Source organism: Carcharhinus amblyrhynchos, chromosome 6, assembly GCF_965287045.1.
Source record: "Carcharhinus amblyrhynchos chromosome 6, sCarAmb.v2.hapA, whole genome shotgun sequence".
Lineage (NCBI taxonomy): Eukaryota > Metazoa > Chordata > Chondrichthyes > Carcharhiniformes > Carcharhinidae > Carcharhinus > Carcharhinus amblyrhynchos.
In genome coordinates this window covers 19,742,821-19,767,742 of record NC_137329.1, presented here as the reverse complement: position 1 = coordinate 19,767,742, position 24,922 = coordinate 19,742,821, and the positions used below count along the sequence as shown (strand labels likewise).

The window sequence follows — 24,922 nt, the reverse complement described above, 5'->3', positions numbered from 1 at the left end:
TGCCCCGTCCCAAAAATATACAGCATTAACAATAAAACCACCAATATTTCTCATCAATGCCAGCTAATTATTACGCAGTGCAGAGATGTTACCTGTTGTATGGGGATCTTAGCAGCAGGGCCTGACTCCCAGCACAGCTGTCTGTAGAGTTGTGGCAGCCATACACTGGTGGAGGGACTGTGTACTGTTGCTCTCCTGTGAAATAAATGACAGGTGAAAAATTATTTATGGACTTGTTTAGCCATTTAAAGCATGAACTGTTAATGCAATGATATGAAGTCATTGTTAAAATAGCATAGATGTGCTCCAGATACCTCAGGACACTGGGATTAATTCTACTGGGAACAAGTGGGATTTAACACACGTATAACATTTTTATTCTTGATTGTCATTACAATCATTAAAGCAAACTTTGCTAAGTTTAATCAATATACTGTATTTTACCTGGTGTTCAATTAACACACATGCACTTTTATATACCCTTACAAAGGCAAAGAACTAAAACAGCCACTGACTATCAAGTAATTAATGATAGTTGTGATTATGACTAACCTTTTACCTCTTGGCATAGATGGCTAGGTGTGGAGGATAAAGGTTTGAGAAGCCTCCTTTACTTAGATTCTGTCCAGCTCTTCAACTGTGTAATTTTTCAAAACTCCTACTAAATTATAAAAATTTCTGAACTTGTACAAAGGAGTCAAGAGTTATGGGGGACATGCAGGAAAGTAGAATTAAGGCCACAATCAGATCACCTCTGATCCTACTGAATGGTGGAACAGGTTCCGTGGCTTCTTCTTATGATCTCATTTTAATATTAACACAGTCAACTGCTAATGATCTGGCATGTCGATTTGATATGTATATCCAGTCCAAACATTGTAAAACAAAATGACAACTTATTAAAGATGGGCTTGTTAAATTACTGTCCGGCCCTCAGATCAGTCTAGATGACTTTCTGAAATTAATTGACACATGTTTATGTATATTCCTAAGATGGGGATGCACTTGGACTGGGGTGGGCTCAGTAAGAAGTCTCACAACCAGAATGAAGGAGCAGCGCTCTGAAAGCTTGTGATTCCAGATAAACCTGTTGGACTTTAACCAGGTGTTGTGAGACTTCTTACTATGTAAATTTTGTTCACTAATTTTGCTTCCCATAATTTCAACATTGCACGGAGTATTAGCACATGCTAGGGAACTACATTTCTTTAAAATGATGCATTTCACATACATACATGCACACATATGGACCCAATTTGAACCGTTAAGCGAATGGGGTTTGAGTGAGTTCGCTTAAGTGTGGAGATGGAATTGAACAGCATTGCATCTGATTAGTTTCTAAGATAACATTTGCTCAGATTGTTGCGCAAAAGTTTTGAACGCAAGCGGCACATTTGTCCATCGCCAAACTTTAACTAAAGTCTAAAATTATACACGGAAGGAAATGCTGATGGGGTGAGATGAAGTTGGGGCGAAGAAGATTCGTGGGGCGTGCAAACACCGACATGGACCAACTAAACTGAATGATCTATTTCTGCGTTGCACGGGCTATGTAATTTTACCGAAAAGTCACCATGCACGTCCATTAAACCAATACCATTTAATAAATCTTTAAGAAATTAGATCTGTTTTTGCAGCTTCGCTTACGAGCGACCTTGCCAACTTTCCTCTTTATTAAATTAATTGTGATTTAAGATTAAAGTGTTGCATGTTTGAGAGACACTGTAACGAAGGCCCTGCTGTATTGTTTAATAGACCGGCTGGAAGACAGACTAAGTGGTTGCAGTGCTTCCACATTTTCAGAACAAACAAACGTGCTTAGCAACCTCATCACAAGAGTTTCCATCACATTGACCAAGGGAATCACTGATCCAGCCCAAATATGTGGCTTTACGTTTTTTTTAAACTATCTAGAAGTTTAAGATATCGAATAATATTTGTGGTAATATGTAACGTATGTTTTGAACCTGTTACGTCTCTGAAATCTAGTCAAACCTATACGGTGATTTACTGTTGCTACCCGTTTACTCCAGTATAAGCCTCGTGTTGCTACACAATGTTGTACAGAACCTGTAACTCACACACTGTTGTACATGCCTTTCACGTGTACATATAGTAGGCGCGGTTGTTTGCAGTCTTATCCTTGCTGGGACTAAATAGAAACTCTCACGGGCGAGAGCGAAAACATGCTGCAGCTGCAGTGATAGTCGAGTTGGTTGGTTAGAACAGGTGTAAAATAAAAGATTATATTTTTTTTAATTCAGCGAGTGGCAAACAGGATACGTGTTATTATCATCCCAGCCCCTGGCTACTTCTCTACCTCTTGACTTTTCATGAGTCACCCGCTTTACACCTCGGCCAGTATTGTGAGGTCCCGCCCCCGGGGATAACGCTGCTTTACCATTAACGTTGCAGTTTATGTCAAATCACTTTGCGGGGTGGGGGGGGGAGACCGGGTAATTGACCTCGCTAACACGATGTATAACATTCACGTTCGCTACTGCAATTTTGTGAAAACGGCGGTACAGTGAAAATGACTATAGGATTAAGGACTGTTTTTTTTAATGGGACTAATTCCACGACAAGTTGCAGTGATAAAAGATTAAACGCGTTCCGTCGTGAAATCGTGTAATTCCAACTTCCCACTCAGATCATCCAACACGGCAAAGTTGACCTTGTCTGGGCTGTTCGAAAATCAACAAATCTCTCCTGAACACTTAAGCAGCTAATTGCAGAGATGGTTCAATAACTTATTGCAGCCTTAACATCAACTACACTCACTATTTGCCCGATAGTTTTCAAACCAACATGAAAAAATATTGAACCTACAGGGTAATAAATCGGGTCCCGCTGCTAGTTCAATTGCTCAGGCTGTCGCTGCTTAATTACTCACAATAAATGTTTTTGTTTTCTCCAACATTCAATCAACATTTTAAGTTGGGTTGTCTCTGTGTTTATTAAGAGTCAATAAACAATAAACAGAGACTCTTCTAAGTGTTGTTTAAAAATGGATTGTTGCCGTTAAATCTGAGAAAGGTCCGGGTAGTTCATTGCATTAGTGTCTAAATGCATGTCCTGAAATTACACAGTGGGATATTGGAATATGAATGGCGAAGAAACACACCTGATATTCCTCCCTCTCAGCTCTATTCATCTGCTTAAATAACTTCTCCAGTAAGGTACAGTTCACTGAGCTTCTGGCCGCCAGTACCCCACGGGGTAATTGGAGAGGTGTAAACATAAACTAAAATACATGACCCATTTGCCGCTCTGTACTTAGATCCCACAAGGGCTGCTACCTGCGATAGACTAAATGTGGATGTTCAGCGATATTAGGCAGTTTATGTCTGGCCCATCAAACTGCGTGGCCGGAATTTTACCGCCTCGCCCGCCCCTGCTCCTTTAGACCTCGGACGGGATTTTACGAGCCTCGCCCAAGCGAGGTGGTCAATAAGTCTGGTGCTACCGTCCTCCAATGTCACAAGCCTAAAGATATTGAAAAGGCGTAATACTTAAGTGGTGCGTTTAATCGCATTGGAGTACATTTGATCAGTATTTTGTATCACTTTTGGGAGTGTTTTGTTATTCTGGCTAGTAGTGACTCAGATATATGTCTGCACAACGTTGACCAACACTCAGCAGCCCTCAAAGAATTGCGATGCTATTTCCCGGACCAAACTGCTTTAAGGTTAGGTTCTCAAATGGTACCTGGTTATTTTTCGCGAAATGTTAATTCGTAGTCTGAACTGTTAGGCTAGAGAAACACTTGACCCGGTATTATCTTTGCTTTGACGTCTGGAGTACTGAAGTGTTACCTATACTGTTCTGCTGGTTGATGGGGTCTTCATGTTTGAAGGCGTGGTTCGAGAACTGAGGTGTGTGATGGCTGGGAGTGTGACCATAACCCGGAGTCCCGTCGAAAGTCACAGCGCTGTAACCTGAAACCAAAACATAAAAATCGCATCAGGCAAGGGCATAAGAAGATAGAGTGATTGCCTTAAATGCTAATAAATAAACCGCTAGCATTTATATAGTGCCTTCCGCATCCTCGGGAAGACCATTTTCCATGCCAATAAGCCCTTTTACCGTGCCGTCATTGCTAATGTTTAGTAAAAGCTCTTTTCACGCAGCAAGATCCCACAAACAGCGAATGAGACACGTGTCCCAACGACCTGTGTTTTCATGGGTTTAGCGGAGGGAGGAATGTTGACCGAAATTTCGAGCCATCTCCCTGGGTTTAGAATCATAGAATCCCTATAATGCAGAAAAGAGGCCATTCGCCTCATCGAGTCTGCACCGACTCTCCAACAGAGAATTTATTCCTCTAACGCCCGTAATGATCCCACTAACCCCCCAGACCACTCATCTTGGGACACTATGGAGCAATTTTGCATGGCCAATCCACCGAGTCCATAAATCGTTGGATTGTGGGAAGAAGCCGGATTACACGGAGGAAACCCATGCAGACACGGGAGCTACGTGCAGATTCCACACAGGACTGAAGGAATTCTATAATTCACTGTTTATATTTAACCAACAGAAAACGGATCTTTATATATTTGACTGGTATTGCACGCTGCGTGCTAACTAGCTGGACTGAAATATAATGGTAAGGACGGAACAAACCTCCCTTCAATATTGAAATAACAAGGGGATCCGGAAAGAGGGAGGCGAGGAGAGCGAAGGCCAACGTGCATTTTGGTCTTGGGGCCAAAATAGCTAAAGCAGATGGTGGGAGAAGCTGGAATTGGACCCTGATGGTGTGGGGTAGCGCTGATAGCCACTGTGCCAGCAGAACCATGGGATGGTTTATGTCCAGGGGTCATGATGTGGATATGCCGGCGTTGGACTGGGGTAAACAGTGAATGGAAACAGGAATTCAAGTTCAACTTTGACAAAACTGCAAAATAGCTGAGTGTGGATTGGTGACCGGTTTGAATGTCCCCTCAGCCAGAACTAGACCCAGTAAGGTGAGAGATCGCGATTGGGCATTTCCATCCCTCCCATTGAAGCCAATGGGAATAGTGAGAGCTGTGAAACAGAATGCTGAATCTCTATCAGTCATTTTACACGGAACTACAGAATCTATCGCACTCCACGCAAGATTAAAATCGGCACTTTTTAATTCTATCTGCACGTTTGTGTGGAATTTACACGTCCTCCCGTGTCTGCATGGGTTTCCTCCGGGTGCTCCGGTTTCCTCCCACAGTCCAAAGTTGTGCGGGTTAGGCTGATTGGCCACGGTAAATTGCCCTTTAGTGTCAGGGGGACTAGCAGGGCAAATATATGAGGGTTACGGGATAGGCCGGTGTGGAACAAAAACAGAAAAATGCCGGAAAATCTCAGCAGGTCTGACAGCATCTGTGGAGAGAAATAGGATAAGAAATCTCACAACACCAGGTTAAGTCCAACAGGCTTATTTGGTAGAAAAACCACTAGTTTTCGGAGCGCTGCTCCTTCGTCAGGTAAATGGGAGTTTTCTTACCTGACGAAGTAGCAACGCTCCGAAAGCTACTGGCTACCAAATAAACCTGTTGGGACTTTAACCTGGTATTGTGAGATTTCTTATTGCGTTTACCCCAGTCCAACGCCGGCATCTCCACATCGAGAGAAATTGAGCCAACGTTTGGAGTCCAGATGACCCTTTGTCACAGCTGAGAGCCCTGGGTGTCGGTGCAGGCTGGATGGGCTGAATGGCCTCCTTCTACATTTTATGGATTCTATGATTCTAATTAAAGATTTCACTCCTACTCACATTTTCAGGGGCGATCTTTGTCAAAAGATTCAATGTAAATGTAAAATATTTCTAAATGTCGAAATACTAAACTCAGAAGAGCGGCCATGAATATTGAAGACTGAATATTAAATTCGCCGCCACAACATTATTATCACCACCACTCAAAGCACTACAGTGCAGAGAAGGACTTTTCCCCCGAGGCGTTATAAAACACATGTATTTGGTTACATAAAGTCTGTTGTGGTAGTCGTGTTCAAAGATATGCAGGTTGGGTGGTTTGCCCCTTAGTGTCAGGGGAACTAGCTAGGGGTAACGGGGATAGCGAGGTGGGGGATTGTGTTCGGCGAAGACTCGATGGGCCGAATGGACTCCTTCTGCACTGTAGGAATTCTATAATTCATCCATAACCAACAGAAAACTGATTTTTATATATTAGACTGGTACTGCACGCTGCATGTTAACAAGCTCGACTGCAATATAATGGTAAGGACGGAACAATCCTCTCTCCAATATAAAAATAACATGGAGATCCAGAAATAGGGAGGTCAGGAAAGTGAGGAGAGCGATGGCCAAGGTGGACTTTGCTCTTGGGGTGGAACAATGTTAAGAGCGGGAGGTATGAGTCACTGGAAGGAAACCATGAAACCGCAAAAAGGCGGAAGGAAGTCGAAGCAAAACGGAAGAGTACTTGAACGAGGTGGAAGAAAAGGACAGTGGATAAAATTCGTTGGGAATGTAAATGGAATAGTTTCTATTCAATTTCGTAATGAATGCTCCAAATAAAGCTTAAATATAAGGAAAGAATCGCAATTATAGACAACGAAAGAATGCCCAGAATGAGATAACTAAACGTTAGCTAAAATGAAAAGGGCTTAGATCAAGATTTCCAAGCAGTCAGGCTCGGTGTTCGAGGACTGTGATGGTCTTGATTATTAATCGGTAATCGCCGCTCCTTAATGCAAATGTATATTAGAAATTATTCAGGGTTCGCTAAAAAAAAACCTGTTAACTGACTGGTGAAGTTTACCAGGGGAAGGTGAGACTGGTTTGAGTAAATGTGAAGAAAAGGGAATGCAAAGTTGTCAGTTCGTCAGAAAGAAGTGACGCTTGGAAAAATCAGTGCGGAGCCCAAAGCAATTTGTAAATGGCGCGACCCGCAGGAGAATAGGTTTCAGTTTTGGGGACATTGGAATTTTTATTTTCTCCAAATAGTCGCAAAACAGGAGATGCAGATTGGCGAGCAAAGAGCACGAAACGGTTAAAGCACCAAAACTCAGTAAAAGTGAAAACGAGAGAAGGATTTTGCGGGATTGCTGACGGATGTAACAATGAAACTGCGAGATGACATGCCGTTTTAACCGTACCACAAGATAAATGTAAGATACAAATCCAACTGGTCACATGAGTAACTAAATATTAGTGTATGGGTAAAGAATCATTTTTTTTCCATTTTCATTGTCAGTAAAAAAGCACAACGTTTCCCCTTTCCACCACCATTGCTACTGGCATTACCGTAGCTTTTGGGTTGCAAGAACATACTATCTCGCGTGAGGAAAGCAGTAGGTTTAGTTGAATGACTGGCTGTGTTCTGATATAGGAAGCAATTGTTATGGCACATTGGGTATAAGGAGGAATTCAATTGGGGAAACTTGACCCCACTGCTGATAGAAATCGGAGGAAAGTGGAACCACAGATGCAATTCCTAGAATCATAGAAGCCTACATGCAGAAAGAGGTCATTCGGCCCATCGAGCCTGCGCCGACAACATTCCCACTGAGACCCTATCCCCGTAATCCCACGTACTTACTCGGCTTTGCCCCCTGACATTAAGGGGGAAATTAGCATGGTCAATCAACCTAACCCGCATACCTTTGGACTGGAAAACAAAACATCTGAGGAACTCACAGTAATAATTCCGGGAGATTTCATTTTTAGTTTGGGGGAAGTGTTGATTGGAGACATAAAAACGTTATACCAGAACTGCCATCACCTGATGAAATAACCTACAATGATACTGTGGGAGTAAATAAACTATTTTGCAGATTTTTAAAAAGTTTTATTGATTTGTGTCACAAGTAGGCTTACAGTAACATTGCAATGAAGTTACTGTGAAAATATTCTAAAACCACACTCCTGCACCTGTTCAGGTACATTGAGGAAGAATTTAGCATGGCCAATGCATATGACCATGTAAACAGGGGAGAACCTGCAGACTCCTCACAGACAGTGACCCAGGCTGGGAATTGAACCTGTGTCCCCGGTGCTGTAAGGCAGCAGTGTTAAGTGCTGTGCCACCCCATTTGATGGAGTCAGTGAGGGGCGAAGGCAGGAATAAAAGCAAAATAATTAATTTGCATTTACACAGCACCTTCACAACTTTAGTACATCCCAGAGTACTTGGTGTAATCACTATTATAATGTAGAATAAGATCACTTGGAAACAACCAAAGAGAAAATTAGAGCCCAAATATAGGCCAAAATGATTGGAAAATATATACTGCTGTATGTGTATTCACTAAACCATCAAGTGCTGGATGACAGAGACTGATTTCTTTGTAGATTTCTGGGTGGCTAATATTTTAAATGTAGTTTTTTTTTCATTTTAATCACAGAATTAAAAGCCACATCTCATGTTTTCCATTGAGGTCTTTGCCACAAGATGCAACCCAAGTTTAAAATCTTTCTAAATATCAAAGCATTAAATCCAGTAAAACATGCGTGCATATTGAAGAAATCGAGAGCAACACATACCAAGTGCAAATTTAGGTCAAGATTTCCTCTCATTAAGAACAGAATAGTCACCCAGTGAAGTCTGCCCTGGGACATGACACCAAGAAAGATTAGACCGCAAAAGGCCATTGTCCTCCCTCCACAGATGCTGTCTGATCTGTTGAGTATTTCCAACATTTTGAGGTTTTCGTTAAGCAGCATATCTAAAATAATATTTGGCCTCCCTGGGGGCCCAATGGATAAATTACCATTCTTTTGTGTCCAGGAATGTTCCACAATCAATCAGCAGCACATTTAATTAGTTCATCTAATCTGGATCACAAGTATTGCACTGCAAGAGCCTTGGTATCACAACCAAGGAACAAAATCTGTACAGGTCTTGTGCATTTGGATTGGTATTGAATATGAACTGGAATGAACTGGAATGAATTAAACGGTAGGGGTATGTTCGGCACAACTTTGTGGGCTGAAAGGCCTGTATTGTGCTGTAGTTTTTCTTGTTTCTATGTTTCTATGGTAATGTCCTGTGGTGGAACAATCTACTGAAATCTATCAAAGCATACTGATGAAAAGTGCCACTTGGTTGTTGCACTGAAATACTTCCAAGTCAACTTTAACATGTAATTGCAAGAGGTAAAAAGGGGGCTGAATATAAAGAATAACATACGAACAAAAGTTGTAAGGAAAAATCCATGCCTTGCAATCATATTCATTTTGTGGGTGTAAAAGTATCACTAATGTTGAGACTCTTATACATCCTAATATTATTAATATTAAGTGGCATGGTGGCACAGTAGGTAGCGTTGCTGCCTCACAGTGCACGGGACCCAGGTTCGATTCCCAGCTTGAGTCGCTATCTGTTTGGAGTCTGCACATTCTCCCTGTGTCTTCATGAGTTTCCTCCGGGTGCTCCAGTTTTCTCCCACAGCCCAAAAGACGTATTGGTTAGGTGGATTGGCTATGTTAAATTCTCCCTCAGTGTACTCAAACAGATGTTGGAGTGTGACAACTAGGGGATTTTCACAGTAACTCCATTGCTTTGTTAATGTCAGCCTACTTGTAAAACTAATAAATAAATGTAAACTTATTACTTTAATTATACACCTGATAAGTTCCTCCAGAAGAGAATTAAGTGTTAAACCTCAGTGTAAACATATCTAGTCAATCTATTGGACCGCTTGGGAACTTCATAAACGTATCTTTACTTTTGTTGATGGAAGGAAAAATGAGATATTCCCACTTGCTCCTTTGTATCATTAAACAACTAGGGAAAGGAACTTTGTACGTCTGTCTAACATTCAAGTGCAGAATTCCCTTCTTAATGAGCTCAGTGCAAGTTTCAGAGGATAATATAGCAACAATTTGCTACCCGAGGATTGAACATTGCAGATACAGCTCTGAGATTAGTCACTGTAGTAAACTGCAGCTTTAGAGAAGGTGGTTATTTGTGAAAACAGATCTGAAAACTGGATAGAAAAGTGCTCAATAACAAGAAAATAGAAAACAAAGTGTAGTTTACATATATAACATAAATACTTATGGGTTTAAAATTTCAAGCTTCAAAGTGTTCACCTTACATTCACAGGACATAGAATTCAGTATTTTCACACCAGAAACATGTTTTAAGAGTGCCACAGAGTTTGATACTCTGCCAAAATGATCCCACAATTGTACTATTTTGATATTTATATTTGCAAAACCAAATTTGCAAACAGTCAAATTATATGTTGCATAAATTGATATTAGAAAGTTTATTTATTAATGTCGCAAATAGGGGATTTTCACAGTAACTTCACTGCAGTGTTAATTCAGCCTACTTGTGACACTAATAAATAAACTTAAACTTATTACTTTAATTATACACCTGATATGTTCCCCCAGAAGAGAATTAAGTGTTAACACGGCAGATGAGTATAAGGGACCAGGGTTTGATTCCCAGCTTGGGTTACTGTCGGTACGGATTTAGAGAATCTTGACCACTTTAGTGATGAGAAATAATCTTTTATATTCAGGTTCATGTTCTATACATCCATGGCAAAGACTGGAAGCAGAATTATTTATGTACACACTTGACAAAGTATAAATACAATCAGCACACAGGAAGGCATTTAAAATAGTTGGCAAAAGAATCAGAAGGGAAATTAGGGATTTTGTTTGTTCAGAAAGTTGTCATGATCTGAAAGGTTTGCCTGAAATGCTGTAGGAAGCACATTCAATAGAATAATTTAAAAGGGAATTGGATATATACTTAATGGAGAAAATGCAAGTTTTTTTTGGAAAAAGCAGAGACATGGATTAATTGCAACACACTTTCAAAGATCCAATACTGGCATGATGGGTTGAATGGCCCAGGAATTTTCAGTGACAGTGGTGTAGTGATATTGTCATTGGACTAGTAATCCAGAGACCCACGGAAATGTTCTGGGGACCGAGGTTCGAATCCCACAATGGCAGATGGTGAAATTCAAATTCAATAAAAATCTGGAACTAGAAGTCCACAAAACCATTGTCAATTCTTGTAAAACCCACCTGCTATACTAATGCCCTTCAAGGAAAGGAATTTGTCATGCTTGCCTGGACTGCCTATCCCAGACCCACAGCAATGTGGTCAATTCTTAAACGCCCCACTAAGTCATTCAGTTCAATTGAGCAATAAATGCTGGCCCAGTCAGCAACACCCATATCCCCTGAATGTATAGTAAAAAGGAATATTGTTTTGCTTCAATGAATGCAACCTTGTAATGTGCTTAAATCTTCACGTGGGTGGCATGATGGCACAGTGGTCAGCACTACTGCCTCACAGCGCCAGGGACTAGGTTCAATTCTCTGCTTGGTTCACTGTCTGTGTGGAGTCTGCACATTTGCCCCATGTCTCTGTGGGTTTCCTCTGGGTGCTCCGATTTCCTCCCACAGTCCAAAAGTTAGATATGCTGACCTTGCTAAATTTCTCTCTTGTGTACCTGAGCAGGCGCAGGTGTGTGGCAACTAGGGGATTTTCACAGTAACTTCATTGCAGTGTTACTGTAACCCTATTTGTGACACTAATAAATAAACTTTAATGTTATTTTATGTATCCTTTGCATTGGTTTACATCACATACCATGATCACATTGCTGTTCTGCAATATATTCTCTCTTCCCTTTGATTATCTATGTTTCAATCATGTTTTTGTTTCAATCTCTCATCAACTTAAAAAAAAATCTTGAAAGCATAGTGCAAGAATCCATCTGCTGACAATGAGTAGAAATGAAAACCCAATCAGCAAACTTGGTTAAAGTTTGTCAAGAACTCAAAATGATAAAATCTGATGGCAGCATTTTGAACCAAAAGAAGATACAAGAAAGCTCAATCAGAGAAGAATGGATCGTGTCAACCTGGAAAACCGAACTATGTGAAGCCCATAGATAATTGCAATTGCAAAATTGGGGAAAATATTATATTATAAATCAGAAATTTAATCAGTGAATAAAGGGACTCTGCTTCTGGTCATTGGTTACTTATTAATACTGCATAAAATTAATTTAAGTGGAAGGCTATCTAGACATGACAGGTCCACATGACAAGAATACTATTTGAAACAAAGTAATCCAGGGATGATTTATCATATGTACATAGAAAGTCCAGGCACCAGTTAGTTTGTGTATTGTGTACGTGAATATTTCTGCTCAGTTAGTTCTTGTGCCAAAAGAACCATTTGTCCTATAACCTTCTGTTCCTGTTCTACAATAACTCTTCATATGTCTACACTCCAGGAGATTTGTACCTATGCTACCTGGAAATACATAAAACAATGGCTGCCTGGGAGTATGCTATGAGATGTAACACAATCTTTAGATTTTGATGAATTTATAAACCATAGTTAGTTGGGGTGAACTCATGTCTTTACTGATGTTGTCAGAGGCATTCAGTTGTGTTATAGCTTTCAGTTCCACTCCCAGGGCACTCTGTTATTCTTTACTTAGTCAAAACCTAATGGCTCATTAGGTAATATATAAATCACTTTCCTTCACACAATAAAATCCATTTGTCTCCAAGTATTTGGTGAGAAAAGGCAAAACTGATAAGATCTCAGGCTAGTTGAGATCAGAACATGGACTTGCCCTACTGGTGTAATCTATTAAAGAGTTACACTGGGCATGAGGAAAAGCTTTGCAAAATGCGTAAAAGGAAGATAATTTAGAAATGGTAGCTGACCCCTTCACTGAAACCTTTCCCACAGTGCAGCAAGGCAATTAATAATACAAATAGAATGATGCAGTGTTTGGCTAGAAACGTTGATTATTATTCCAAGGTAGTAATATTAGCTTCCTTTAATAGTCTTCAGAAGCACATTTGTGTCGAAATTGGTAGAGAAGAAAGTAACTGGTCATTCATAATCCTGAAACGGTATGTTATGAAAGCGGGTTGAGGGAGTTCAAGTTACTATCTTGATGTAAAAACAAACATGGGACTCGCTTAAAATATCTAAGCTAGTCAAGGATTCGGGCAAAATTGAAATGAGTTAGATGTTATAGCAATTCTGGGTAGCCCCCCCCCCCCCAAACGGAGACCGTCTCCAAATTTGGAAAGAAAAACAAGAGCTACCGCAAAGACTGCCGTCTTTTGCAGTAAAAGCACATCACCGCCCGCACCCCAACCCAGCCCCCCACCACCTTCCGCCACTCCACCCCACCCCATCCAAAAAAAAACTGGATCCATATAAAAAAGATAGATTTTGACAAGGAGGAACCCAGGAATGTAAAACTCAATGTGATATTAAGCAATGCGTCAGATGTTAAAATGATATCGTTAGTCCCTCAGACGCGAAGGCAACTGGATATAAATGGCTTTACATGATTGCACTGCCTGGTACCCTGGTCGGCCGGAAGACTGGGATGAGATTATGGGTCAACCCACTGCAGCGATTCAAGAAGGCAGCTCACCACCACCTTCCTCAGAGCAAGTAGGGATGGGCAATAAATGTAGGCCAGCTAGCGACACCCATGTCCCACGGATGAATAAAAAAAAATTCTGAAGAATGATAAATAGGTTCCCGAGGATAACCTTTGATTTTTCTCTTTTTTAAAAATTAACGAATTATAATCAAACTGTTTTAAATTATCGATACTCAAAATAATTTCTGCAATTATAAACTTGACAGTCTCTGTTATTGAGTAAACCGATCTTAATACCAGAGAATTATTTTTTCCTCTTTGGCATTCTCGAGGTTTCATTTTAAATGGGTTTCAGAATTCGTTGAATAATCCCCTTCCAAAGTAAACATCTGTTAGGTATCTGCCCTGGTTTTATTCTGGGAGAGAAACATCAGTCGACATGTTTAGCCCTCAGCTTTTTTTATGCAGTAATCAATCTGTCTTGGCCTTCGCTTCGTTTCTGATGCTCACCTCGGCTGTTTTATTTAATCCCAGAATTTCGGCGAGATTTGCTTGGAACTCCACAGGACAGACCGAATCTGTCCTGGAAACTGCTGTCCACCTTCCCCCACCACACCCCCCACCCACCTTCCCCCCACCCCCAATCCCGAACATTGCGTTTTATGGGTCAAAAATGTACTTAACATAGGCGGTTTTACAATTGATCCGAGTGCTGCGTCTAGTGTTTTGTCCCTCCATCTCTTGCTTCAGGTTCTCTCTTCCAAATAGCGGGGTTGGGTGACACTGAGATTGTGTACGCATCCTTTTTACAGAACTTATGTTTATTATTGACATGAATTTATCACTCCAGGGACAGAGACCAATCATTACAAATCTTCTACACTTTTTCGAGTTTGGAATTGGCCGAGGATCTTATTTGAAATCGACGAACAAGAAATAAAAAAAAATGGCCCGATTAAATTCACTGCCTATAATCGAAAAGGAAGCGCGCTCGGATTCATGCGAGGTTTTGAAAAGAACTGAGATCCAAGATTCGTCCTGAATAACCGCGAAAAAAAACACACACACATTGAAAGTTCACAAACAGGATTGGACTGTTAAGATACAAAACAAGTTATAAATATTTGTGTCCGTTGTAAACAGACGGGTATTCCTGGTGTTTGATCGCCTGGAAGCAAACTCAAAGCGCTATTTCTGCGCTGCTGTCGAAAGTTCTGATATTGTCCACGAGAACCTACTTTTCACCGAGCTGATGGACTGAGTCCCACCGGATTGTGAACTTGTCCACAAATGCGGTACCATAAGACGTTAATACATCTTGAGTAGCCGCCCCATGTTAAACAACAAAAAATCCGGCAGCAATAGACACAAGACTAGGACGCAGTAAACTATTTTAAATAAGAAATGCCCCATGATTTTGCAATGGATTTGCTATTGCAGTATTTCGGGACTGGATTTCAATCCTCCCAATGCACAATAATGTAGCACCGTAATCATGTAACAGTACTTTGGCTATTTCAATGTACTGACCATTTTCCTTCACATATTGTCGCCATTAATAGAGATTGTATTTAAAAAAAAAGACCTGTAACTGATTTTAGGAAGCTGTGTAAATGGTGGAAAGTTAGAAAATGCTGAGTGTTGAATCTGCACTGTTTTAAAAATTACCACTTAAAAGTTCTATTTATTACTGGGTGAAATTGAAGAAAGTTGCCAAGTCTGGGAATACGCTACGTCGCTTCACAAAACTTGAATTTAAAAAGATGTGGAATTGTTTGATGCCGCTTTCCCCTTCTAGGGGGAAAAAAACAGTTTATTCGAAAATATTCGAAAGGAAACCTGAATTGCAAATTCGTAAATTTGTTTTTCGGGCTCCGTTTTCTGTAACGCTTAACATTATGTAACAAAGAAACATGGGCGATGCTCCGAAAATCGCGAGCAAAAGTGGGATTATTGCGGCGGGGAAGCATCCTTTCCGCCTCCTGTTTTCTGGCAGTCAGTTTATCTCCCAATTTTTAACCTCCTGAGTAAAAATCTCCACATTCAGCGCTCACGGGGCGCTAGCTACTTTCTTTCTAATCTTATGGTGTGGGGATGGATCAGCGAGTTGATATACAAACCACTGGATATTACGGCCTGTGTTTTGGGGGACATGTTACATTTTATGATTCTTCAAATCGGTGGTGCTAACCTCCTCTTGTGTGGAACGCGGTCCACACATTGATAAAACGCTGTTGCAATTTGAAACCTTTCCCAGAACACTGCCGCATGGTTTGGTTTGAAGGGGAGGTATATTATAAGCTAAAATAAAATCAATTATACTCCCCAAAACACCGCAGCATTTTACCAGTGATCTAACCGAAACTCCAAAGCGCATGGATTCTTAATCGAATAAGTGGGCAATTTATAACAGGAAAGCTTGACTTATGTTGCTTTGATAGCGCTGTGAATAGAGTACCTATCGTTTGTTATTCTAATAATATTTATCCCGTGAAAGACAATCTCCATCTGTCCAGTGGATAATATTTTCGGCTCCCGTTATCCATGGCCCGATTAATTAACACCCAGTCTGGAAAACGGCCTCGCAAATTCCACTTTCACATCAAATTAAATGGCCTCCCACCACAGAAAAACCAATTGCCTCTGTCAATAAATAAATAAACAAACACGACTCAGGGCGAAACCCCCAATGACAAGGGAGAGAAAAAGTTCCGCGCCTGCATTTGACCCCTCCAGGATAACCGCCCCCAGCCGTAAATCAACCTTCCCAGCGCCGACTTTCAATTATCTGGACTATTTTGTTTTAAAACACGCACCGGATTCCTGATCTAATTAAAAAGTCATAATTTGTTAAGAAAGGAGTGTCCCTTTCGTAAGTGAGATCGGCTGGCGTGCAACCTGCATCCCATTTTCGCATGTTGGACACTGATTTCGATGGTATGGGGGCTCTTGATCGAGTCTTTCAGACACATCCCGAAGATTTCACATACATATTTAAATTCGACGTTACTCTGGCAGAGTTAAATGGGGCATTTTTTTAAAAAAAACGTCCATTCGATAGAATCAGTGCTTAGAATCCACATTCTGAATGCCTTGAATCTGCTGTGGGTCTATAAGACACCCCTTGTTACATTTCTTTTGTTCTTTTGTTACATTTCCGGATTCCCAAATAGTTATTTTCAAATCCCGATCCCAAATATCTCCAACCCGGGTCAACGCAGAACGCAAACTTTAACCGAGAAAGCGGTGGCCTACAGAACTCCTGCTCCTAGCGAATATCGTCCGGTAAATTCGTGACCTATATTGATATTTCGAAATATTTTTGAAGTTTATTTATTTAGTCACAAGTAAAGCTTAATGCAATGAAGTTACTGTGAAATTCCTGGCAGTCCATTTGCTTGTGATATGCTCGCAGTTTGCTGAGCGGGGTTTTCATCCCATCTATAAGCGTAACCTGCAAACGCTAATTCATTGCAACGCAGACTGTCCCTGCCACCCGCCACAGTAACTCGGAATTAATTTGCAACTGTAACTACCACACGTTTAAAACTAAAGCCAGCATCGGCCACAGGATAACCTCGCTTTCCGAAAGATGCACGGCCACAGTCTTGTAAACGCATGTCAGAGAAGACTGTGAACGAGGATTGGCGATTTGCAGCATTGTGAGCAAGAGGAGGTGGGGGGCCATGTGCATTTTTCAAATACAGGTGGGCAAAGCTCCCGCTCCACCTAACTGCAGAGGGAAGATAAAGCAGCTGTATACTTAACAATTGATCCTCCCGCGCTGCTGGTTAAGGTGGTGTGTGTATCTTTTTCTTTTAACGAGAATACAAGGGAACGAGAAACATGTACAGCAACAGTTAAGTCCGTTAATTATTTTCTAAACAACATTTGAAAATCTCGGCGTCACAGCACCAAAATCAGTGTATTTTTGGGTTCTAAAGGACAAACATGGACACATTCACAGGGAGCGGTTCGAGAACACATTGTATGGCTTTAATTTCCGCGAATGTCCTGTGAAAATCCTTCACAGGACAGAAATAATTGGCTGCTTCAAATACATTTTAAAAAATCAAGTCGTGCTAATTCAAGATGTAACTGCACTATTTCTCAATAGTAACCAGTGAGTGCGATCCAGGGCGCGTCCTGATTTTTTTTCAACTCCATTTGGAAATTTCAGGTGAAACATTATCCCAACACTGCAAATCGGGAGGTTGGAATCACATTTGGCATTTAAAAAATCCTCATTATTTCTCCATCATTTCGCTCAACAAACAACGGGGAATTGAGATGTTTCCCCCCAAAAAAGTTATTTCGGGATTTAGTAACGCAATTTTAAACGACGTAACGGCTCGAATGGATTTACAAAGAGTTTTTGAATCTCCCTGTGCAATGAATCATTCACCAAGTAACACGGTGTAATAGACAACATGGCTTTGTTTAGTATGTGTGTGTGTAATGTGTTTTCTTTCAACGATTGCTTTATCTAGTCTACAGTTTGAGGGAATAATTGTAGCACTTTTTTTTTCTCAGCCTTGTATTGGAAACTGCAGCATAGAATACACAGAGCCTATTCACTTAGCGGCGATAGCGAATCAGCCCATGACCTTCACATTTGTTGAAAGCAAAAGCCTTTTTTTATAATTTTAGGCTGCGGATCTTCCGGTATTAGCGAGACCCACGGTTTTGGAATGTGATAAGGCCCTTTAGCAAACACCGCACCCCCTCCCCACCCCCAACCCCCCCTCACTTCCCTGTCGGTTCTGAACCAAAGATTTGATAGTTAAGATTACAATTAGTTAAGGTTACAATTAAGGGTCTTATCGGGAGTTCAAAAACAAAATCCAACATGAATTAAGAAGTATGCGCTGAAATTTAATTGGACAACCTTCTCTCTCCATCCCCGTGCCCATTTAGGAGATTCTCCTTGAGAGGGGCGCAGCTGGTGCTTGCAATGCCCCCTTTTCGACATCTCTCTGCCTAGACTTGGCAGAAATTAATCTTCTGCGCCAAGGCAGCTCCTTTCCCACGATCTGAAATCTAGTCTGAGTGCTAAACTTGCAGCCTTGAGATAATTTACGCCGAAGGTCCCCTCCTCCGTTCAACACGCTGCCTCTTTACTCCTGTACCTGACAAACAACCCTAGAGTCTACTGTGCAGAAGTACGCCATTCGGCCCAACTAGTCTATGCCGGCGATAATACTCCACGCGAGCCTCCTCCTGGCTCTTGCTACTGGTCAACACGCAGGTCACTAAACATATATCAACGATTCAGATCATAATCCTTAAGTAATATACATGCCCTTGGATGGGGATGGGGGCTCCCCAGTTTCTCAATAAGCACTGTAATAGGGATAACCCCGGGGTGGCGGGGGGGGGTCACAAATTTTGGGCAGGTGAATTGCTACACCTTGATGTGCCGACTCCGGAAACAGGCCAATCTGGGCATTCTTCCGTTCCGAGTTCGTTCATACAAGTCAGATTCTTATGGTCTTGTTATTTATTCCAGCGTCCCTCCCTCCCTGATCGATTCAACAACGATATTCACGGAAGGGGAACATCATTAATTATGGACATTCCCCCACCCCTGTGAAAGCTGTGAACGGAGGCCGCTGGCCTTGTTGTAATATATATATTAACAACAAAGCCATTTTCTGTTGATTTGAAAAGAAAATGGAAGACTAATTTGCAAGGGATGTCAGCTTTAAAAAGAAATCAAGCAACATTTCGACAGAGACCCTCTATCGACCAAGAACCCTGACGTTAGACATGGCAGTGAAATTGTCTATGAGATTTCAGAAACAATATGTACAGTTTTATTGGGGCAGACTCTCTTCAATCGCCACGGTGCGTCCCTCTTCGTGGAAAGTTTTTTCAGTGTAGCACTGGTCACATAGTAAAACACTCACTACTGCCCAACGATCCTGTGCTAACAGGGAATGGGATACTTGCATCTGAGCTACTGTTTTTAACATTCCAACTCATTTCCTATTCCTATATGTTTGCACTTTTCAACCACGGGCCCACTTCACCCAAACTGCTATATATACTTAATAAAATTTTAACATGTTGCGCCTTAAAAGCAACATAGGAATTAGGAGCAGAAGTAGGCAAATTCAACCCATCGAGCCTGCTCTTTCCATTCAATCAGATCATGGTTGAACACTCCCTGCTCTCAAATCCACCTCCCCACCTCTTCCCCATATCCCTTTTTTTACTGTAAATATATCTATCTCAACAGTGGCGCCCAGCGAGGGGCAAAGCAAGGTTGTGCATCTATTTTAAATTAGCTTAATCCCATTACAGCGTCGCCGTTGTCTGTGGTAGGTTATTAGAGAATCCAAATACATCAGATGTTGCAGTTCCATTTCAATACAACCCACATGTTTTAACACAAGGAGAACTTGGTTTCTTTTTCAGGCCGGGCATCCAGTATTGCAGCTCATGCTATTTCGCCCACCTGCCTCTTTAGCGTCGGAAACGGGATTCCGCCTGAACAAGGCGTGAAACACAGGCGGACGATTAAATACGACATAACTGGCAACGCGGGAACCAGAAAGGAGACAATTCACTCCTTTCCTCTAATATCCTCTGATACTTCAGTCTACAGAAAACACACACAATTTACTTCTCTACATGTACGGAGGAAGCAAAAGTTTAGATAGGGATTCATATTTTGTCCATTTCCGCGTTGATTATCAAGCGCCTAGGCACCTCTGTGGACATCTCATTGAAGTTTAGAATCACATACAAGGACATTGATCTTACTGGCAATTAACTTCAACAACTCCCCACCCCCCGCCCCCACCCCCACCCCCTCATCCCCCAGCTCCCTTCCTCCTCCCCACTTCCAATCTAAATCCCCTCTTGTCAATTGGAAAACCCTTTTACACATTCTTCAAACAAGGGGTGATGCTGGGCTCCGAGTGTGATTAATAAAGGGTCCGGCCGAGTTAAGGCGATATCTGTCCAATCCGTCAGAATCTTGCCCGAGAAAATGATTTTGCTTTTAGTAATATATCCAGATCTGAATTCTTTTTAAGTGTCTTTTTTTTTGCAAAGCGCCAGTCCAGTTTAAGAGTCGCGCCGCTTCAGAAAGTAAACTGTCTGCGTGGAGGGACGTGGAGTGGAGCTGCAAAGATAACGGTGTTCTTTAACATCAAGTTTCCAATCGCTTTTGCATCTCCACTCTAAACACACTTTGTGACCGGTTTCCCAGTGCTGATCTCAACTTTTCAGAATGCACGTCCCTGCTATACACACCATTAATTAACCATTAACATTGCTGGAGCTAAACCCCGTCACACTGCAACACACAATCTCTGAATAAATCCTCCCTGGTTTAATGTGTAAATGTCATATTCCTGGTGGAGATAGGGAGACCAATTTAATAGATGAAATTCCATACCTCCTCCCCCCCCCCCCCCCGCCCAGAACACATTTTGAAGGGTTCTTTGTCGGCAGACCTGTACTTTCACTGAGTTTTGCTTCTAACTTAATTTGAAACTTTGTGGGAGGAGGCTATAGTGATCTCTCTCTTTCTCTCTCTCTTTGTTTTCTGGTTCTCTTACCCTGGTTCCTGGCTGCTGGTTGTGTGTCCATGCAATGGTTGAGGTAGCCGCCGTTGGTGAACATTCTCGCCTGGCTCGGAGGCGCCTGAGTGGGCGGAGGAGCCCCGAATGCTCCGTAGCGACAAGCTCCAGCCGTGCCGGTGAACTGGCCGGAGAAGTGGACGGTGAACGCGCTCAGGCAGTGGTCGTCGTGCGGCTCGCTGGCGCTCCAGCTCGGCTCCTGTTTGATGAAAGACGGGTGGCCGATGGGAGCGCTGTAAGAAGCCCCCGGGTGGAAATCCAGCACCGGAGCCCATTGGGGAGCGCTGCTCACCGGCATGGTGCAGCTGCTGTTGCCCGGGGTCAGCGTGGAGACAGCCGGCAGCAGGGCGTTCAGGTCCCGCACGTCGGAACCCATGGTGTCCGCGCACTCTTTCAACCACAACGAATCAATCGTTTAATTTCTGTCTCGCCTGTCTCAGTGAATCGGTTCCAAACCCGTCCAACCACCCCTCCCTCCTCCTCTTCCTCCTCCAGCACAATATTCTCTCCCCCCACCTCCCAAAACAAAAAGAGGGCTGGAATCTCGAGTCTCCTTGATGGTCAAACTTGCAGACTCCTCACAACGGGAGAGAGATCTCGGAAGGGTTATTGTTTTGGAGGTTGTCAAGTGATGGGGTGGCGAAATGTGCGTGTGTGGTTGCATCTGCAACACTATGGCACATGTGTCGAATTGGACTGGTGACTCTTCGCTTCAAATACGGCGAAGAGGTGGAGTCTGGAAACTCTGTTTGAGATCCGTCCTCCCTCCCATTACAAGAACAAAACTCTGCTCCACGCTTCTCTCACCCCCACCCCACCGCACCCCCCCTCCCCCGCCCCCCACCATTGTGCTTTTAGCCACCGATTAGTTGGCGAGAGAGAAGCAAACTGGGGGAGGGAGTCGAATGAGGTGGAGTGGCAATGGGTGGGGAGGGGGGGGGGGGGGGTCGGGGGGGGGGGAGGGGGGCTGGGGGGGTCATTGATCCCTAATTCCGTATGTAGCTATCATTCGACTCAAACCAAAAGGCCGGTGCGAATCTAAGCAGAGTTTTCCTTTTTTTTTCTGAAGAGGTTGCAATATTGAAGGCTGCGGATCCCATCAGTAAGTCGAAATTAAATATAGAATGACCCGCAACCTACATTTTTAATATATATATGTGTATATATGGGATGGGGATGAAATTGACTTAATTAGCTGTTATACATTGAGGCGAATCATGCAAGTTTTTTTAATCATTAGCAGGAACAATTATCTGAGTTTTATTGTCAAAGATTTAACTTTCAGGCAATCTGCTGCAACCTTTCCAAAATGAATCCAAATCTTGCTTGATTTTAAATATATATATATATATACACTATATATATAAACAAACATGTCATCCCTGATTTTATTTCGACCATCAATCACTGCTTTTACTGTAAAAGTAATAATTCAAGTCATAGCGAGCGGGGAAATATACAGGAGTGAATTTTTAAAAAGTGGGGGCTTTTAAAATAATCGGTCGCTATTCTAAATGTTCGGGCACAGTTTGATGTCTGTTGGGTGTTGATGGGTACGCGGAGCAGCTAAGCTAAAGTGTTCGATATTCGGTAAGCAATCAAATGCAAATGTAAACCAACAGATTATTGCTTCAGTTAATTTGAGAACACACGCTTATTGACGGATGATTCGAGCCCAGCAAACATATCCTCACAAGATGAAATTGTTAGCTTTGCGAACAGATATAAAACACGAAGGGAACAGACGAGAAACATCAGGGCAGAAGTGACAGAGCGCGCAATCCATTAAAGAAGCGAGCGGCATATAAACGGCCATTTAAAACGTAAATGAACTTTCCCCTCGCAGGCGATTACTTTTTGCCTGACATGTTTTCCTTTTAATTTTCACACGGTCCAGGAATCCGACGGTCAATTGAGCAGAGGTCTCGTTAATTTGCTTAATTCAAATAAAACAATAATGTCTAAAGGCCGAGATCTGCTTCCATTCAAACAGGTGAAAGCTGGGGCCAATGTCCTGGGGGAGGAGGGGGAGGGGGGCAACTTTCTGGCGAAAGCTACAAGCTGACAATTGCTGTGAAACTCGAGGTTGTAGCTACTTGCATTTCACCTCAGAAGTTTTCAATTTGCTCAAGGCGACGAATGGCCAACTAAATGATGGTGGCGATGACTTGATTTTCTAAAGCCAAAAGAGAAAATGCTGGAAAATCTCAGCAGATCTGGCAACATCTGTAAGGAGAGAGACAAAAAGGCTGACGTTTCGTGTCCAGATGACCCTTTGTCAAAGCTACAAGCCATAGAAAGTAGGAGATATTTATACTACATATGTGGAGATATTTATATTTGACTTTCTAAGCGGCGGAGGACAATGACTACATTGCAGATGTTGTATCAGTAATGTATTGAACACGTTTGCCGTTGTAGGTAATGTGAAAAGTGAAATATATTGGGTTGTAAATGACACTCGACCATAATATATTGCCGCAGTCCCATCCGCAAAGTCCCAACATTAGAAAACTAAAACCTCGTGGTTACAGTGAACGAAATAATTCCATTAATTATTGACGCCGAGGCTACTTCATGAGGAATATAGATATTTATTTATCCCCCCCCCACTTAATAATAATCTCAGCTCGGCAAATTGTATTTTCAAATTGCTGGGATGGTGTGGGATTGTGGACGTGTAAATTTTCGCACTGTCTAATTGCATCCTTATGATTTCCCGAGTATCAGTGCGTACGTGGAAATAGAGTAATCCTCTCCCCCCGTATCCCACTATCAACACCTCCATAGCACTTGGCAAATTTAGCAAGAATTGATTCAGGAAAGGTAACCAATAACATGACGCGCCATTCCTTTCCCTCCCTCAGGTCCTGGAACTTTATAGCAATGTCTGACACGCGACCGTAATATATTGCCGCAGTTCCATCCGCAAACATCTTTCCTCCAAAGTTCCAATATTAGAAAACATCAGGACTTAACATCAGGAATGACGCGTCATGTTATTGGTTACCTTTCCTAGGTCAGTACTAATTTTGCCAAGTGTTGTGGAGGTGTTAATACTGGGATGGGAGTTGGGGAAAGAGGGAACTTTCGCTCAAAAAAAATACTATTACTCTATTCCCACGTACATACCGATACTTAGGAAATCATAAGGATTCAATTAGACAGACAAATTGTCACATGAAAAGTTTGGGAAAAGTCAGTTGACCAGGGAAGGTGAAGAATATTTACAATCATTTGATACAACATCATTTATTTTGTTATATTATGCATTACATATGGTAGCAAATGTGCTTTTCACGATGGTTTTATACATATATAGATCACAGGGACGCATTATATATTATGTAGTTTTATATTGTTTGAAGACCATCATCTTTTAAGGAAAACTGGTTTCTTTCTGGTCATTATCTGCTCTGTCCTAAGTCCAGTCAGACATTATCAACATGGAAGGAAATACATGCGCTTTTGCTTTAATTAATATCACTGATTCCCCTCCCACCCCAGCCAGTTACACCGTACGTTTCTTCACCAAATTCCTCCGAGGTGTGATTGGGGGGTCACTTTCATAAAGACTGGAGGGCAATGGAGGGAAACAGTGAATGAGATGAAGGAGTTGGCCACGTGTTGGAGATATTACATTATAAATGATACCGAATATGTGCCGGTCCGGATTTCATTTTCTTTGGAAGTTACAATTTCCCCTGGTTAGAAACACTTGCCGCGAAAAGCTGACCATTCCAAAAACGTTCCGGATGAAGTCAATCAGTTGAACTTTTTGAATTAAAAACCGTGAAAAAAAAGTTCAGTCTCTGAAAGGGGGGATATTTATCTAAAAATAAGCAAATTGGAAAGTAACAATTAGCAACTTTAAAATAATTTCTAAACCATTTTGAGGTCATTTGTTTTATTTAAAGGGAATAAAACTGGAGATTAAGACGGGGACTTACAGGAAGAGGAAAATGATGGTGCTGTGATGAGGTTTATTT

General features: G+C 41.9%; 1 protein-coding gene across 2 annotated transcripts in view; it reads right to left on the bottom strand.

The window, feature by feature from the left end:
* wt1b (WT1 transcription factor b) overlaps positions 1 to 21,604 on the bottom strand; it is a 75,862-nt gene extending 54,258 nt beyond the window's left edge. For both annotated transcript variants that reach the window (XM_080189984.1, XM_080189985.1), the window contains exons 1-3: positions 20,913 to 21,604; positions 3,816 to 3,938; positions 93 to 195 (exon numbers count right to left, since the gene is read on the bottom strand). In XM_080189984.1, coding sequence (XP_080046110.1) covers positions 93 to 195; positions 3,816 to 3,938; positions 20,913 to 21,309 — 623 coding nt within the window. In that variant the 5' untranslated portion in view covers positions 21,310 to 21,604. The remainder of the gene's footprint in view (positions 1 to 92; positions 196 to 3,815; positions 3,939 to 20,912) is intronic.
* Positions 21,605 to 24,922: the final 3,318 nt, after the last annotated feature.